At 42.2% G+C, this 18986-nt stretch overlaps 1 protein-coding gene across 24 annotated transcripts in view; it reads left to right on the forward strand.

Annotated features, from left to right (window-relative positions):
• Window positions 1-18986, forward strand: part of ank2b (ankyrin 2b, neuronal) — an 874534-nt gene that overhangs the window by 333979 nt on the left and 521569 nt on the right. The window contains exon 1 of one of the 24 annotated variants that reach the window (XM_073065105.1): window positions 13214-13664. The exons of the other annotated variants lie outside the window; for them this stretch is intronic. Within the exon in view, the coding sequence (XP_072921206.1) occupies window positions 13524-13664 (141 nt within the window). The 5' untranslated portion in view covers window positions 13214-13523. Of the gene's footprint in view, window positions 1-13213; window positions 13665-18986 lie in introns of those variants that run through there. 24 annotated transcript variants of the gene reach the window in all.

The raw sequence follows: 18986 nt of genomic DNA on the forward strand, positions 1-18986 counted from the left end.
ATCCAAGTACACTACATTTACTGGATCTCCTTTGTCTACCCTGCTTGTAATTTCCTCAAAAAATTGCAATAGGTTAGTCAGGCAGTATTTTCCTTTCAGGAAACCATGCTGGCTTTGGCCTGTCTTGTCATGTGCCTCCAGGTATTCCGTAATCTCATCCCTAACAATTGATTCCAACAACTTCCCAACCACTGATGTCAGGCCAACAAGTCTATAGTTTCCTTTCTGCTGCCTCCCACCCTTCTTAAGTAGCAGAGTAACATTTGTAATTTTCTAGTCATCCGGTACAATGCCAGAATCTATCAATTCTTGAAAGATCATTGTTAATCACTCTGCAATCTCTCCAGCTACTTCCTTCAGAACCAGATGGTGCATTCCATCAGGTCCAGGAGATTTATCCACCCTCAGACTATTAAGCTTGCTGATCACCTTCTCAGTCGTAATTTTCACTGCACATATTTCACTTCCCTGACACTCTTGAATATACTGCAGCTGTGTTCCACTGTGAAGACTGCTGCAAAATACCCATTCAGCTCCTCTGCCATCTCTGCATCTCTCATTACAATATCTCTAGCATCATTTTGTATTGGTCCTATATCTACCCTTGACTCTCTTTTACTCTTTATATGCTTAAAAAAGCTTTTAGTATCTTCTATGATATTAGTTGCCAGCTTCCTTTCATAATTCATCTTCTCCTTCTTAATGACCTTATTAGTTTTCTTCTGCAATTATTTGAAATCTTCTCAATCCTCTATCTTCCCACTAGTTGTGGCTTCCTTGTCTGCCCTCTCTATTGCTTTTACTTTGGCTCTGACTTCACTTGCCGGCCACGGTAGTGTCCTTGCATTCGCTAGTGTCCATACGCTAGTGGGTCTATGCTACGAGTCCAGGGGGCAGACCTTCTCCCTGTCCTCAGTAGTTCAGCCTGAGTCCAAAAGGAGTTCAGTTTCCATGTGCTGACAGCGAGGAGGCTTGCTATTGGAGAGGCTATGCATTGGCAGGGAGAGTCTTATTCATCTCTCCTTTTTGCAAGCCTGATAACCAGCAGTGGAAGCTGAAAGCGAGAGTGACAAGCACTCCTCATGACACTACCACACAACGCGCCACAACAGGTATTTGACACCATTAAAGCAAAAGAGAGGCCAAATAATATTGCATAAATTAGTGGGAAGGTAAAGGATTGGGAAGCTTTTAAAAACCAACAGAAGGTAACAAAAAAGTCATAAAGAGAAAAAATGGAATAAGAGGGGAAGCTAGATGTGATATAAAAGTAGATACTAAAATTTTTCCAGGTATTTAAAGAGTAAAAGCAGGGAGAGAGTTAATCTCAGCACAGGAAGATGACACTGGAGAAGTAGTAACAGGGAACAAAGAAATGGTAGAGGAACTTAAGAATTTTGCAATAGTTTTCACTGTGGAGGACACCAGCAGAATGCCAGATAGATGAGATTGCCAGTAGGCAGAAGTGAGTGCAGCTGCTATTACTAAGTAGAATGTGCTTGGGAAGCTGAAATGTCTGGAAGTAAAACACAAAAATACAACTGCAGATGCTGTGGATCAAAGAATACGTACACAACGTTGGAAGAACTCAGCAGGTCAGGCAGCATCCGTGAGAAAAGAGTAGCCAATGTTTCGGGCCAAGACCCTTCATCAGGAATGTCTGGAAGTAGATAGGTTGCCAGGACCAGATGAACTACATCCTAGGGTACTGAAAACAGTAGCTGAAAAGATTGTGGAAGCATTAGTAATGATCTTTCAAGATTCACTAGATTCTGGAAAGGTTCTGGATGACTGGAAAATTGCAAAATACACTTCACTCTTTAAGAAGGAAGGAAGTAACAGGCCAGTTAGCCTGAATACAGTGGTTGAAAATATGCTGGAGTCTATTTCTAAGAATTAGGTTTTGGGGTACTTGAAGACAGATGACAAAATTGACCAACGTCAGCATGGCTTCCTTAAGGGGAAATCTTGCCTGACAAATCTGTTGGAATTATTTGAGAGAATAACAGGCAGGATAGACAAAGAAATGTCAGTGGATGGTTTATACTTGAATTTACAGAAGGCATATGATAAGGTGGCGCATATAAGGCTGCTTAACAAGATAAGAGCCTATGGTATTATGGGAAAGATATTAGCATGAATAGAAAGTTGGCTGACTTGTAGGAAGCAAAGAGTGGGAATAAAGAGGGCTTTTTCTGATTGGCTGCTGAGGATATGTGTTGTGCTACAGGGACCACTTCTTTTCACGTAATATGTCAATGATTTGGATGAAAGAATTGATGGTTTTGTGGCCAAGTATGCAGACAATATGAAGAAAGGTTGAGGGGCCAGTAGTATTGAGGAAGCAGGATGTCTGGAGAAGGACCAAAACAGATTGAGAGAATGGATAAAGAAGCAGCAAATGGAATAGAGTGTATGGTCAGCGACACACACAAAATACTGGAGGAACTCAACAGGTCAGGCAGCATCTATGGAAATTAATAAACAGTTGAAGTTTTGGCTGAGGCCACCTTCAGGACTGAGAAGGAAGGGGGGAATATGCAAGAATAAAAAAGTGGGGGAGGGGAATGGGACTAGCTGGAAGGAGATAGGTGAAGCCGGGGTTGGGGGGGGGGAGGTGGGAAAGGTAAAGGGCTGGAGCATAGGAGTGGACCATAGGAGACAGGGAAGGAGGAGGGACCAGGCAAAAATAATTGGCAGGTGAGAAGGAGCAAAAGATCAAAGTGGGGAATAGGGGAGTAAAGAAAATTGTTTCCTGGAAGAAGACATTAATCTATATGCCATCAAGTTGGAGGCTACCCAGACTTGCTATAAGGTGTTGTTCCTCTACCCTCTGGGTGGCGTCATCTTGGCACAACATCTCATTGAAATGGGAATCAAAACACTTGGCCACTGGGAAGTGCTGCTTGTGGTGGTTGGTGCCGAGGTCTCGACGAAATGATCCCCCAATTCATGATGGGTCTCACCAATGTAGCGGAGGCCCCATTGGAAGCACTAGACACAACAGTAGATTCACACTGGAAGGATTGCCTGGGCCCTGAATGGAGGTGAGGGAGGATGTGTATGGGCAGGTGAACACTTAAGTCACTTGTAGAGAGAAGTGCTCGGAGGATTGAATGGACAAGGGAATCACAGAGGGTGCAATTCCTGCAGAAAGCAGAATGTTTAGTGGTAGGATTCTTTTGGAGATGGCAGAAGTTGTTGTGGATAATGTATTGGATGCAGAGGCTGATGGGGTAGTAGGTAAGGACAAGAGGAGCTCTATCACTAGTAGGAAGATGGGATGAGAGGAAATGTACGTGAAATGGAGGGGATGCAGGTGAGAGCAGCATCAATAATGGAGGGAGGGAAACCCACTTCTTTAAAAGAGGAGGACATCTCTGATGTCCTGGAATGGAAAGCAAAGAGGAAAAGAAAGGGAATGATGTGTGCCTTGTTTGGTCATGCACTTTGGTAGAAGGAATAAAAGCATGAACAATTTCCTAAATGGGGAAGAATTCAGAATTCAGAGATGCAAAGGGATGTAGGAGTCCTCTTGTATGATTCCCTGAAGTCAATGATAAGGAAGGTACCTGCAATTTTTAACATTCATTTCAAGAGAACATAGAACATATAGAACATAGAACAATACAACACAGTGCAGGCCCTTTGGCCCACAATGTTGTGCCGACCCTTAAACCCTGCCTCCAATATAACCCTCCACCCTCCCTATATTCCTCCAGCCAGTTCGCTGCTTACAATCCTCCGTGTACTCGAATCTGGCCATCTCCAGAGCCAAGAAAATCCAACAGCCTGAGGGTGTGCTAATCTTCCAGGCCACATCCTTGGCATATCGAGAAATGGCTGATCATGAGGCCCTGGGGGTGGGTCCCATTTCCTGAAAGAACCGAAGTCAGTGTGTAACTCCAGGTCAAGATCTTCAAAAGAACCTTGAAAGGGAAAAATTGAGATATCAAAGATAGAAATAGAGCTATTTCTGAAGATGCAAGCAAAGGAGTTGCCATCATCCTAAACTCTGCCCCCTTTTTTTTTTCCAAGGCCCTTATCAAAGAAAAGACGTGCTGGACAGAGTCCAGAGAAGGTTTAGAATAATGATTCTGGGAATAAAAGGATTAATGTATAAGACCATAAGACATAGGAGCAGAATTAGGCCATTTGGGCCATTGAGTCTGCTCCACCATTCAATCCTGGCTGATCGTTTTTTCCCCCTCCTCAGCCCCACTCCTCGGCCTTCTCCCTGTAACCTTTGATGTCATGTCCAATCAAGAAAATGTCAAGCTCTGCCTTAAATGCACCCAACAACCTGGCCTGCACAGCTGCCTGTGGTAATAAATTACACAAATTCTCCACTCTCAGGCTAAATAAATTTTCTGCATCTCTGTTTTAAATGGATGTCCCTCTATCCTGAGGTTGTGCTCTCTTGTCCTAAGACTTCCCCACCATGGGAAACATCCTTTCCACATCTACTCTGTCTAGGCCTTTCAACATTCAAAGGATTTCAATGAGATCCTCCCTCATCCTTCTAAATTCCAGCAAGTACAGAGCAGGAGCTATCAAACGTTCTTCACTTGATCACCCCTTTCATTCCTGAAATCATCCTTGTGAACCTCCTGTGAACCCTCTCTGATGCCAGCACATCTTTTCTTAGATGGGGAACCCAAAACTGTTCAATACTCCCATCACTGGGGCCTTTTAAAGCCTAGCATAAATCCCTGCTTTTGTATTCTAGACTTCTTGAAATGAATGCTAACATTGCATTGACCGCCTTCACCACCGACTCTCCCTGCAAATTAACCTTTAGGGTGTTCTGTACAAGGACTCCCAATTTCCTTTGTATCTCAGATGTTTAGATTTTCTCCCCATTTAGAAAATAGTCTTCATATTTATTTCTACTACCAAAGTGCATGACCATGCATTTTCCAACATTGTATTTCATTGGCAACTCTCTTGCCCATTCTCCTAATTTTTTAAGTCCTTCTGCACCCTACCTGTCTCCTTAACACTACCTATCGCTCCACCAATCTTCATATCATCTGCAAACATGGCAAGAGAGCCATTTATTTCCTCATCTAAATCACTGATATGCAGCATAAAAAGAAGCTATCCCAACATCGAACCCCTGCGGAACACCACTAGTTACTTGTTGCAACCAGAATAGGATCCTTTTATTCCCACTCACTGCCTTTTATCAGTCAATGCTCTGACCCTGCCAGTGGCTCAGAATCAGAATCAGGTTTATTATCACTGGCATTTGTCAAGAAATTTGTTAACTTGCAGCAGCAGTTCAATGCAATAAAAGGTAAGTCTCTCTCTCTCTCTGGCTATCCACCTCATAGGATGATGGTTCCTTTCAGTCAGATAGTGGGGTTTGATATGTGCTTGAAGATACCCCACTCCTCAGAAAGGAACAGCGTGTGTGTGCAACACACACAAAATACTGGTGGAACACAGCAGGTCAGGCAGCATCTATAGGAAGAAGCAATGTCGACGTTTCAGGCCGAGACCCTTTGTCAGTACAAGGGGTCCTGACGAAGGGTCTCAGCCCGAAGCATCGACATTGCTTCTTCCTACAGATGCTGCCTGGCCTGCTGTGTTCCATCAGCATTTTGTGTGTGTTGTTTGAATTTCCAGCATCTGCAGATTTCCTGGCGTGTGTGTGAATGGATTTTAGGTGAGTAGGGGGTTGCACAGGTCCAGACGTACCCTTTCGACATCCCCTCCGGATCCAGCAGCATGGTGGGGTCCAAGATGGCTGGGGGACGTTCTGTTGCAGTCAATGGCCAGACAAAGCTTCGATGCAAGGGATGCCCTTTCCATGCTTCACGGCACGTGTTTGCTAGATGGCCGTTGACCCTACAAGAGGGTTCATCTGCCCTTTGGTCGGTTGTTTTTTGTCTTGCGGAGTGTCTCGCCGTCCTCCTCACCAGGTAAGCCTGGTGGGGGAGTCGGTTTAGTCGCTGACCACCCGACCATGGGTTACATGGTACCAGTAGCATTCAGACGAGTGACCTGACCTTAATAAGTATCTAAATCAATTACCGTAGATGTATATTGAATTGATTCACAATTGTGCGAAAAACAGAAACAATATATATTAAAAAGTGAGGTAGTGAGGAATCAGATGGCAGAGGGAAAGAAGCTTTTTCCTGAATCGCTGAGTGTGTACCTTCAAGCTTCTGTACCTCCTGCCTGATGATAACAGTGAGAAAAGGGCATGCCCTTGGGTACTGGAGGTTCTTAATAATGGACACTGCCTTTCTGAGGCACTGCTCCTTGAAGGTGTCCTGGATACTTTGTAGGCTAGTACTCAACTTGAAGCCACTTAAATTTACAACACTCTGCAGCTTCTTTCGGTCCTGTGCAATAGCATCCCCCTCCCCATTCCACACAGTGATGCAGCCTGTCCGAATGCTCGCCACGGTACATCTATAGAAGTTTTTGAGTGTATTTGTTGACGTACCAAATCTCTTCAGACTCCGAATGAAGTATAGTCCATAATCAACCAAAGCAATCTAAAAGCATAGGTTGGTCACTCGTACACTGAGGCATTGCTGAAAGCCACTGAATTGTTGAAATGAGAAAATAGCTTCTTTTGCAGCAGTAAAAACAGATGAAGGGCTTTTCTCAATGAAAAAGAATGTTAAAGTAAGGAAGATCAGTGAGTTTAAATGGCCTTAATATAGTTTGTCCTAATTTTTTTGTCATTTCACACTGCAGTGCATTAATAGTCAAGTTACTTTTTAATCTGTTCATTTGTAGCAACAGAAACATTTAAGGTGACATACTTACCCTAAATATTTCTAAAGTGACCTCATTGATAAAGGATTATTCCAAACTGTCATTTTACTTATCTGTAGCCAGCATGTCAGAGCATCATGGAGTGTCCCATAATAGAGAGTGATAGCTGTGTGGAATGAGCTTCCTGTAGAAGTAGTAGAGGCCAGTTCAGTTGTGTCATTTAAGGTAAAATTGGATAGGTATATGGATAGGAAAGGAGTGGAGGGTTATGGGCTGAGTGCGGGTAGGTGGGACTAGGTGAGATTAAGAGTTCGGCACGGACTAGGAGGGCCGGAATGGCCTGTTTCCGTGCTGTGATTGTTATATGGTTATATGGTTATATGTTTTGAGAATAACCAGAATTTATTACATGTTGTAGTTATAGCCATTCAACAAAGAAATGGGCTCTTTACCACACCATGTCCATTTGAATGTCAAGTACCCATCTTTACTACGGTGAGAAAGAAATCGATGTTCATGGCATCAGGTTGGAGGCTACCTAGACGGAATACAAAGAGTTACTTCTCCGGCCTGAGTGTGGCCTCATCATGGCAGTAGAGGAGGCCACGGACTGACATGATGGAATGGGAATGGAAATATGTTCCATCTGGGTAGCTTCCAACCTGATGGCATGAACATCGATTTCTTGAACTTCCAGTAATTGCCCCCCCTTTTACATTTCCCATTCATGTTTCCCTCTCTCACCTTATCTTGTTACCTGCCCATCACCTCCCTTTGATGTTCCTCTCCCTTCCCTTTCTTCCATTGTCTTCTGTCCTCTCCTCTCAGATTCCCTCCTCTGCAGCCCTTTATCTCTTTCACCAATCAACTTCCCAGCTCTTTATTTTGCACTCTCCTGGTTTCATCTATTCACCCATTAGCTGCCATTTTGTACTTCTTCCTCTTCCCTTCCCCCCCCCCCCCACCTTCTTACTCTGATTTCTCCCCTTCCTTTCCAATCCTGATGAATGGTCTCGACCCGAAACATTGACTGTTTACTCTTTTCCATAGAAGCTGTCTGGTCTGCTGAGTACCTCCAGCATTTTGTGTGTGTTGTTCAGGTTCTTGGTAAATGTCTTTGCACTCTCTTCATAGACTCCACGTCTTCCTTTTACAGGACAACCAGAAATGTATGCAAGATTGAATTAATGGCAGATACTGCCAATAGTATTCCATTTCCATGCATTATAGTTCCAAATATCTGTAGCTTATTTGTTTAGTTTCAGTTGAACTTGTCTCAATACTAATTGTGTGAAATCAGTACGGTCCCCTGCAAGGTAATCTTGTACTGCATTTAGAAATTAGCAGATATATTGTGGGCATAACTGAGTTGGGGCTGAAAGAAGATCAAAGCTTGGAGCTTTACATCCAAGGATATACACTAAAGGGGTGGCATGGCACTGTCAGTAAGATGCAAAATCAAAACCTCAGAAAGAAGTAATGTAGGGTCAGAAGATGTAAAATCCTTATGCTTAGAGTTTGAACCTTACACATTTCCTGTCCCTCCACATGTAGATTACCATGTGATTTTAAAGGGATCAATCCTCTCTCTCTCAAGTTACCCTTTTACTCCTAGTATACTTTTAAAATACTTTAGGATATTCCTTTATCTTATCAGCCCTTTTTGCCCTCTTAGTACCTTATTAAGTGTTTACCAGCATTCCTTATACTCTTCAACAGATTTGCTTGATCCCAGATGCCTCTTTCTGGCTTGTCTTTTGTTCCTGACCAGACGTCAATATTCAAAAGGTACATTTAATGCCAAAGAAATGTATAGAATATACATACTGAAATGCTTTTTCTTCGCAACCAGCCACAAAACCAGAGAAGTGCCCTAAAGAATGAACAACAGTCCCCCCCCAGCTCCCCCCTCCCATGCGTAAGCGGCAGCAAGCAACAATCCCCTCTCCCCCCACCGGCAAGAAAAATAGCATTGGCATCCGCCACTGAGCACTCAAGTGTGAGCAAAGCAACAGTAAAGTCACCAACTTGCAATGTAAAGACTACATTGTTCACTCAGCATTCAACATACCACAGGTTCTCTCTCTCTCCTTAATAAAGGAGAAAGAAGTTTCTCTGTTTTCTCTGTTTTCACAGCGAGCAGAGAGACATAACAAACAACTCGCTGGTTTACGATGTAAAAAGCCCGTCATGTCGCTTTTTTTGAGCTCAGTGCCCAAAGATCATGAGTCTCTGAGCATACAGCCACAGATATTCTGACTCCCCCAATGACACATGGTTCTCTTATCGTGACACTGACCCTTGATCTGCCCGTCTCCGGAGGCCTGAGATCCTAGGCTTCCAAACTCGAGCTGAATACTTAGGCCAAGCCCTTGGCAAGCCAAACAACAGCCAGTCCTGAAACCCTGAGAGCAGATCCCATTCCCACAAAGAACTGTAGTCAGCATGTAACTCACAGACAGGGTCTTCAAAAGAACCCTGAAAGGGAAAAATAAAGATATTAAAAATGGAGATAGAGCTATTTCCAAAGATGTAAGCAAAGGAGTTGCTGTTTAGTGCCGTTAACACTATGCGCCGCCTTCACATTTGTCTAATTTGCCTAATTTTGCCAGCCATGCCTTCACTCTTAACAGGAATATGCTGGCCCTGAGCCAGCTTCCTTTTGAAAGCCTCACATTTGATACCTGCCAATCAACATTTGCAAGTTCCTGTTTGATGCCATTGAAATTGGCCTTTTCTCAATTACGGACGTTAACTTGAGCGTCAGTCCTATCTTTTACCATGAATATCTTGAATTATTATTATTACAGTCACTGGCCCCAAATGCTCCCCCACCACACATCATCCACTCGCCTAGCATCAGGCTGAGCGTAGCCCTTTCTCCAATAGCTCTCCCACATATTGCTTATACAAACAAGGAGCTGTGAGATAATGTGACGTTCTTTCTTACTTCAAGCAAGGTGAAGTGCAGATATCCACAAATAGAGGTAAAAAAACCACAAAGAATGACAAAAAGCAAAAGAACCTCAAAGCTCCCCCTCCCCCCTCCCATACACAAGCAGCAGCAGAACAACAACCCTCCCCACTTCTTCTTCCTCAACTTCTTCCAGCAGAAAGTGTCACCCCCCCCCCATCACTCACTAAACAATAGCAAACCCACAGAGACCATGACCTATAGAACAAAGCTACTGGCTTCTGTCTATCCTAACACCTCAACATCTCGTCAGTCAGTCTCTTTCTCTCTCTCTCTCTCTCTCTCCCTCTCCCTCTCCCACTCCCTCTCCCTCTCCCTCTCCCTCCCCCTCTCCCTCTCCCCCTCTCCCCCTCTCCCTCTCTCCCTCTCTCTCCCCCCTCTCCCTCTCTCACCCCTCTCCCTCTCTCACCCCCCTCTCTCCCTCTCTCTTTCCCACTCACTCACTCTCTCTCTCCCACTCACTCTCACTCTCACACACCAGTGCTGAATATGGTTTGGACACTCCCAAGTCCAAATGGGAAACACCCGGGTAGGTAGTGGAGAATGACAGCTAAGATCCTGTGGGACTTCCAAATACTGGAAGCGGGTACTGGCCAACCCACCAGACATAGGAATACTGGAGAAGGAACAGAACAAAGCAGTAGTTCCAGATGTGGCAAGCCTGAATGGCAGTAACATCAGGAAGAAAGAATTTGAGAAGCAGGAAAAGTACCAGGGCTTTAAAGAGCAGATAGAAAGGATGTGGAAGTTTAAAGCCAGGGTAATCCCAGTGGTGACAAGAGCACTTGGAACTGTGACACTTGGACTGGGAGAGTGGCTCCAACAAATCCTGGGAACAACGTCTGTGATCTCGGTCCAGAAGACCAAACTACTAGAAACAACAAGAATACTGTGCTGAACCCTCAAACTCCTAGGCCTCTGGTAGAGGATCCGACATTGAGGGAAAAATACATACGCGGTGAGAAAAATAAGGCTAATAATACAACTACTACCTAGGCATCCACAGTACAGGAAATTTTAAATTTTCCCATTCAGATCCAAAGGTTTAATTGCTGTGGAGGATTTCTTACTCTCTCCCGACAGGGGGGATCACTGCTTGGCAGGTGAGAAATGTGGCTGTGAAACAAACTCAGGTTCTGGGGACTCTACGGTGTTGTAAGAGTCTGCTCCGGGACTGACAGCTCTGGACGCCTTTCTTATCTAACAATTGGCTCTGCTTTACTGAACTGACTGATCTATCACCTCCAAATGATACTGATATCCACTGGGGAGGAAAGTGCTCCACTTCAGTCTTTAATCTTTCCAAGTACCCACTTTTGATCACCTTTGAAGTCCCTCACTAGAATTGCTTGTGAAGGAGTTAAAGATCAAACCTCCTTCTTTGAGGAGCCTTCAATTTGTCTCGGCTGTCTTGCATACTCTTTCTGATATTGGGTTTGAAGAGATTCAAGCATAAACACAAAGAGCAACCCAGGAACAACACAGCTGGTGAGTTGTTGGTTGTGGAGTGCACTGCACTGTGATATGCAAGGAGGAGATTGGCAAGCTTCTGATTCAGTGTCAGTGCAGTGTGTTCTGCTGACGTTGCCCCTTGTGCGTTCTTTAGACTCTGGACAAATAATCCATTTCTAGTTGTGTGGTACAGATGTAATCTGTCTTATACCATTCATTTTCCAAAAGACTGAAACTGTTCCACAACAAACTGTAGTTTGTTATCACTGACCAAGTGTTCTGGAACACCAGTCCTTGAACAGAGGCTTCTTAGCATCTCAGCTGTGTCTGAGGCGATCGGGCACGCCTCTGTGCACTTTGTAGGTGCATCCACTATTACCAAGAAAATTGTGCCCATGAATGGTCCAGCAAATTCTAGACAAATCTTTTGCCAGGGTGATACAAGCTGTTCCCAAGGATGGAAAGGCACTATTGGCATCTCAACAGTGCATAGCAAAACTTTGAGACAATGCTTTCATTTTGATCATGTCTAGATAGCTGGTAGTCAACAAATGGTGTAATGGAATCTACACTGGACTTCAAGGTGAGTGATCCCCGGTTCGAATCCAGATGGCTCCTTGCACACTTTCCATTCATGCTGGGTTGAGCATCGAGCTAGCAACCTGGCCTCGTAAAAAACAGACAAATGCTAAAGAATGGCAAGGTTGCCACCAATGTGGCACAAGATATGAAGAGGAACTCAACTAGATGACCAGCGTGTAGCTCCTCCAAATTTTAGCTTTCGGCTTGGATGGTACAACAGCTCTTATGCCGCACATAAGGCAACCACTATCAAGGGCAAGTTCATCCCAGCATTGGTAAAAATGGGGGAACTGCACATTCCAGCCATTTGGAGTTGCCATGTTGACCTAAAACAGTGTGAAGATCTTACTAGTTTTCTTTTGAATCATCTCTGCTGTAATAGGGAAACTTTCAATTTGCATTAGGGAAAATATGTTAAGATGAATATCCTCTTGTAAATGTTTCAGTTATTTCCTTTTCCAACAGTAAAGGGAACAATCCATCAGCATTTCCATGATTAGTCATCCTTTTGAGTTTGATCTTGTAATTGTGTCCGCCAAGAAACAGAGCCCATCTCTGTATTCGTGCTGCTACTGTTAGTGGAACAGCTTTCTGTGGATTGAAAATGATGATCCTAGATTCAAAGGACATATTTGATAGTGGTTCTATGGAAGAAATCTTGTTATTTCTTCATAATATTTAACTCATTGTGCTTTAACAATTCTGAGTTAAGATTTTAAAAAATACATTTAAAGTGGGATGAGGTTAAAGAATTATATTTTAGATACATGAATCGAGGAGGAAATCACAAGAAACTGTAGAATGTTATTTGACTAGCTATTTTTGGCTTTTATTGATACTCCATGTTATTTGATGCACAGTGTGCTTTATATTTGCAGAAATTCAGATTTTCTGTCTGTTATAACTGACTTTGTCAAGTAAATCGTGTGCTGTGCTGCCTTTCATGTTTACTTCCAGGTGAACACTTGCTTTAAAATTCAATTTTTAGATGTTATTGCAAGTATATCACTGGTGCTGGTTTTTACCAGCTAATGGAACAGCTGTAATTAATTATGCACTATCCAGACAATCCATGGATTGAGACGTGTACTACATAATGCATACAAGCTCTAAAGTCATATTTAATTAGGGATTTGCTTAAGATCATTGAGGACAAGAAAACCATATGAACTGAAAAACAAATCGTCAAAAATAAAATCATTACAAGTACCAACATATTTCCTCTCATCACACACCTATCTGTTACTGTACAATTGCTGATTGCAGAAATCCATCTTCAGGAAAAGATCAGCTTTAAATGAGAAGAAAAATATCTAATGATCCAGCAGAGAGACAACAGCACAGTCATTAAAACAGACTGCACCATTTCTCAGCACGTATGAGGTGTAGCTAAGCTGCAAGGTTCTTCCTCCCCCTCAATTTCCATTAATATGAGTCCTGCTTCCTCTAGTCGGGAGATACAGTGAGTCCCAGGGCCCAGAAGGCCTTCTGACGTTTTGTGCTCAAGGATGTGTTCTAAGTCTGTTGCCTTATTACCTATTGCAGGTCTGCGGAGAGCTGGGTTCAAACTTGCTTCATATTCTCTGGGAGGATTATGTCTATGGATCTAAATTGTGTTTTGAATTAAGAATACTGCAAGTGTTTTATTTAGGGGGTGACCTTTTCAACAGGATTGCAGACCTTGATTCCTGCCTCTTTTGGTCTGTCCTTGCCAATAGTCTCTGGTTGGGCTGACTTGAATTTTTAAAACCAGGACTCTTAGTGTTTTCCTTCTGTAATGGCTCATGCTGCAGCTCACCTTAAAAAAGCCCGGGATCTTGATCATGAAGAAAAGGAGAAGGAGAAGGAAAAAGCAAGAGAAAGGGAGAGGAAGAGGCAATCAAGAAGAAGCAGTGAGCAGATAGGTCGTAAACGCAAGGTATGGCACCTTACCAAAAATATAGTGTTCCTCACTGTTTAAAAACACCTACTATATGTGACTTGACTCAGCAATGCTTATAGATTCACTACATTGTGGAGACCTTCATCCTCTTGAAATAGCTCTAAATTGATAAAATTACTATTCTCAGTACCTATCAATAGATTCTCTTTGCAGGATACCATACCAGCTTTAACTAACTGGATTAGATTGTTTTTAGCTCTCTTTTATTCATATTGCATCAGTGGTTTGCTTCTGTGCAGTTCTTATGCTGCTGCGTCTCTCAGTGCTGTCTAAGTGTGGGTATGTGAACGTATGTATGTTTCAGAATGTGAATCCTCTATCACCAGCATGTACAGAGATACGGGCTGCCAAAACCCCTTGCAGCAAATTGCAGCTGCAATAAACTGCCCAGTTGATTTGCTGTGCTGAGGGACTCTCATCATGCACTACAATTTTCAGATAATGCTGAAGGATATTTTATATAAATGTTTGTCTTATTTGTGACATCTAACATAAATACTTCTCTACATAATGCAGTTATTGATTCTAGTTACGGTTTTTTATTTGATGACATTATATTGAATTATCCAAAATGGAATTAAAAGTGACTGAGATAGTACAGTTTAACAGGACAGTTCAAATGCTGTTCTGCAGTAGAAATCTCTTGCTGTTCAGGAACACTGAGATTCATTATGAGGGACTGCTGCAAAATGGAAATCTCGCACTTTCCATTTCTGACAGCCAAAGACAGTAATGTTTGTGATTCTGAGTTAGCTGCAGTGACAAACGTATTGAGATTTGGAAATGCTTCAGCAAAATTCTAAACACATGCCATGATAGGCACTGTGATAGAGTGTTTAGATTTTAGGCAATTGATCAAAATGGTTTTTGAGCATGTTTAATACAGAAATATTTTGCAGAAATGTTTTGATGAATGATTGATTCAATATCTCAGATATATTTCAAAAATTACACTTATTCCAAAATATTATTTAGTATGGCAAATCCATTTTCATTTGTTTCAAATGAATTAAAATTAAAACTAGTAAAAATTACAGAAACTTCAATGTTTAAAAACATGTATAATTTAATTTAGTAAATGTTGATTTTTGCAGTTAATAAGCAGTTCATATATTTGTACTATGTTGTATGTCGGATATTAGAAGAATCTATAGATCAGTTTGGTGCATCCAATGATTCCTTTCAGTATGGGGATTTATTTCTGAACAGCGCCACTGCAGGTAAAGTGCTTAGTGATGATTGGTTAGGGAATTATTTCCAAAGCAGAACTTGTTCAAAACTGTAATACTGTTTAAAATGGTAAATATTGCAGAGATTTTAATGAAATAAATCTGTCTTTTGTAGAATCATGTGGAGAAAATTGGTTCATTAATTGAAAATAAATATTAACATTGCACCTGTGCATACATGTACTTGTGCATTTGACAATAAACTTCGACTTCTGACTTTGACTTTTAAATTGAAACATTTTTCAATTAACTGTATATTAAGTTATTTAATATTACTTTCTACTTATTTTCACAAGTAATTATGTGTACCAATATTTAAAATATTATTTTAAAATATTAATAATAGCAAGTTTTGATTTGTTCTTATGGAAAATAAAAGCTAATTCAGAATAGCATTTAATGTTGTAATCCTGCAGTTTTCGTTACTGAGTTAGGGAAGTCATTGTCAAACTCAGAATTATGATCCATCCCAAATTACTTTGAGAATCAATCAATCCTTCCAATCGAAGTGTTTGTTCATTTATTTATCGATACAGCATGGAACAATACCAGGCAATGATATTACCCAACAAAAGTAAATCCTCTAACATACACAGAATACACAATGCCAATTCCAATACCACTGTCAATATCCTGAGGGTTATCATTGGCTAGAAATTGAACTGGAGTAGCCATATATACAATGTGGCTATAATAGCAGGCTAGGAATCCTCTTAACTCCCAACTCTCCTCCTAACTCCTCAAAGCCTGTCTCCCATCTACAAGATATATAGATATTGGCTGAGCAGGAGAAGCACACATCCCTTGAAAGAATAAAAAACATTGCTGTGGGCTCACTAATTCCAAGATTTAGATCTAGTGGTGAGGGGGAAAGGCATCAGTGCAAACTGGATTTCCAAAATATGATATGTATTTGTTTGTTCTGCACAAATCATACGTAAAAATTATATGCATAAGTTTAGAAATATTGCATCGATCTTCACTGAATGGGAAAGTAGACCTAATATTTTCTGTTGCAATTCACTTTCACAAACAAAGACATCAATGTACAGGTCTTTGTTTTGCACACACAAAGGAGCAAACCACATTCAGGAGCAAAATGTAAATCAGAATCAGAATTAGACCTTAAGACATAAGAGCAGAATTAGGCCATTTGGCCCATTGAGTCTGCGCCACCATTCAATCATGGCTGATCCTTTTCCCCCTCCTCAGCGCCACTCCCTGGTCATCTTGGATAAGTACATAAGTTTCAAAAATAGAGGGCTATGGGTAACGCTAGGTAATTTCTAAAGCAAGTACATGTTCAGCACAGCATTGTGGGCCGAAGGGCCTGTATTGTGCTGTAGGTTTTCTATGTTTCTATCTCCTTGTTACCTTTGATGCCATGACCAATCAACAACCTATCAAAGCTCTGTCTTAAATACACCCAACCCACAGCTGCCTGTGGTAATTAAGTCAATGAAATCACCCCTCATCCTTGTGAATCTCCTCTGAACCCTCTCCGATGCCAGCACATTTTTTCATAGATGAGGAGTCCAAAACTGTTCACAATACTCAAGGTGAGGCCTCACCAGGGCTCATAAACCTCAGCATCACATCCCTGCTCTTGTATTCTAGACCTCTTAAAATGAATGCTAACATGACATTTGCTTTCCTCACCACTCACTCTACTTAGCCTTTAGGGTGTTCTGCACACGGCCTCTGAAGTCTCTTTGCATCTCAGATGTTTGGATTTTAACCCTGTTTAGAAAATAGTCTGCACATTTATTTCTACTGCCAAAGTGCATGGTCATGCACTTTCCAACCTTGTATTTCATTTGTCACTTCTTTGCCCATTCTCCGAATATGTCTAAGTCTTTCTGTATCCTGCAGTTCAGAAGATATTTCAGTGGAGTTCTGCATAGGTACGTTCCAGTGAGACAGGGAAAGGATGGTAGGGTACAGGAACCATGGTGTACCAAGGCTGTTGAAAATCTAGTCAAGAAAAAAAAGAAAAGCTTTTCCAGTGGGTTGTGTGTTTAAGTCTGTGCTAAACTATTGTCCTGTAAAGTGATTATGATACATGGTTATGGATGCTGCAGGGGTCGAGCGGTGGTGTGAATCCACGGGGTTGCTGGTAACGAATGACTGTGTGTTGAGCACTGGAACTTATCAAGTTGGATAAGTTGCTGGTACCAAATGAGATGTACCCCAGGCTACTGTGGGAGACAAGGGAGGAGATTGCTGAACCTCTGGCGATGATCTTTGCATCATCAATAAGGATGGGAGAGGTTCCGGAGGATTGGAGGGTTGTGAATGTTGTTCCTTTATTCAAGAAAGGGAGTAGAGATAGCCCAGGAAATTATAGACCAGTGAGTCTTACCTCAGTGGTTGGTAAGTAGATGGAGAAGATCCTGAGAGGCAGGATTTATGGACATTTGGAGATATATAATATGATTAGGAGTAGTCAGCATGGCTTTGTCAAAGGCAGGTTATGCCTTATGAGCCAGATTGAATTTTTTGAGGATATGACTAAAGACATTGATGAAGGAAGAGCATTAGATGTAGTGTATATGGATTTCAGCAAGGCATTTGACAAGGTACCCATGCAAGGCTTATTGAGAAAGTAAGGAAACATGGAATCCAAGGGGACATTGCTTTGTGGATCCAGAACTGGCTTGCCCACAGAAGGCAAACAGTGGTTGTAGATGGGTCATATTCTGCATGGAGGTCAGTCACCAGTGGAGTGCCTCAGGGATCTGTTCTGGGACTCTTACTCTTCATGACTTTTATAAATGACCTGGATGAGGAAGTGGAAGGAAGGGTTAGTAAGTTTGCTGATGACACAAATGTTGGAGTTGTTGTGGATAGTGTGGAGGGCTGTCAGAGGTTACAGCGGGACATTGATAGGATGCAAAACTGGGCTGAGAATTGGCAAATGGAGTTCAACCCAGATAAGTGTGAAGTGGTTCATTTTGGTTGGTCAACTGTAATTGCAGAATATAGTATTAATGGTAAAACTCTTGGCAGTGTGGAGGATCAGAGGGATCTTGGGGTCCGAGTCCATAGGATGCTCAAAGCAGCAGCGCAGGTTGACTCTGTGGTTAAGAAGGTGTTTGGTGTATTGGCCTTCATCCATCATGGAATTGAATTTAGGAGCCGAGAGGTAATGTTGCAGCTATATAGGACCCTGGTCAGATCCCACTTGGAGTTCTGTGCTCAGTTCTGGTTGCCTCACTACAGGAAGGATGTGGAAGCCATAGAAAGGGTGCAGAGGAGATTTACAAGGATGTTGCCTGGATTGGAGAGCATGCCTTATGAGAGTAGGTTGAGTAAACTTGGCCTTTTCTCCTTGGAGCAATGGAGGATGAGAGGTGACCTGATAGAGGTATATAAGATGATGAGAGGCATTGATCATGTGGATAGTTAGAGGCTTTTTCCCAGGGCTGAAATGGTTGCCACAAGAGGACACAGGTTTAAGGTGCTGGGGAGTAGGTACAGAGGAGATGTCAGGGGTAAGTTTTTACTCAGAGTGGTGAGTGCGTGAAATGGGCTGCCTGCAACAGTGGTGGAGGCAGATAAGATAGGGTCTTTTAAGAGACTTTTAGATAGGTACATGGAGCTTAGTAAAATAGAGGGCTATTGGTAAGCCTAGTAATTTCTAAGGTAGGGACATATTCGGTACAACTTTGTGGGCTGAAGAGCCTGTATTGTGCTGTAGGTTTTCTATGTTTCTGTGTTACTCTAAGGACTGTATGCTGCTGTTGTCTTTGTTTCAATGTTAAAGTTCTTTGTTATATCTCTGAAATTGTCATTATTAAATTCATCACCATTATCACTGACTACTTTCCCAGGTGGGTCATGTACACTGATCCAGGAATGGATGAAGTTGTTAATATCTCTGATGGTCCCTTTGTATTTACAGTTCTACCAGCGCTGAACTGTGTGAACTCATCCATGATGTGGAGATACCACACTCCATGCTCCAGTTCATGGAGGTCTATGGCTACTGCTTCATTGTATTCAGATGCTGGTGTCAGACCAACCATAAGCTTGTACTTTCCAAACTTCCAAACTGTCAACTATCTGC

Source organism: Hemitrygon akajei, chromosome 13 (assembly GCF_048418815.1).
Source record: "Hemitrygon akajei chromosome 13, sHemAka1.3, whole genome shotgun sequence".
In the NCBI taxonomy this organism is placed as follows: Eukaryota; Metazoa; Chordata; class Chondrichthyes; order Myliobatiformes; family Dasyatidae; genus Hemitrygon; species Hemitrygon akajei.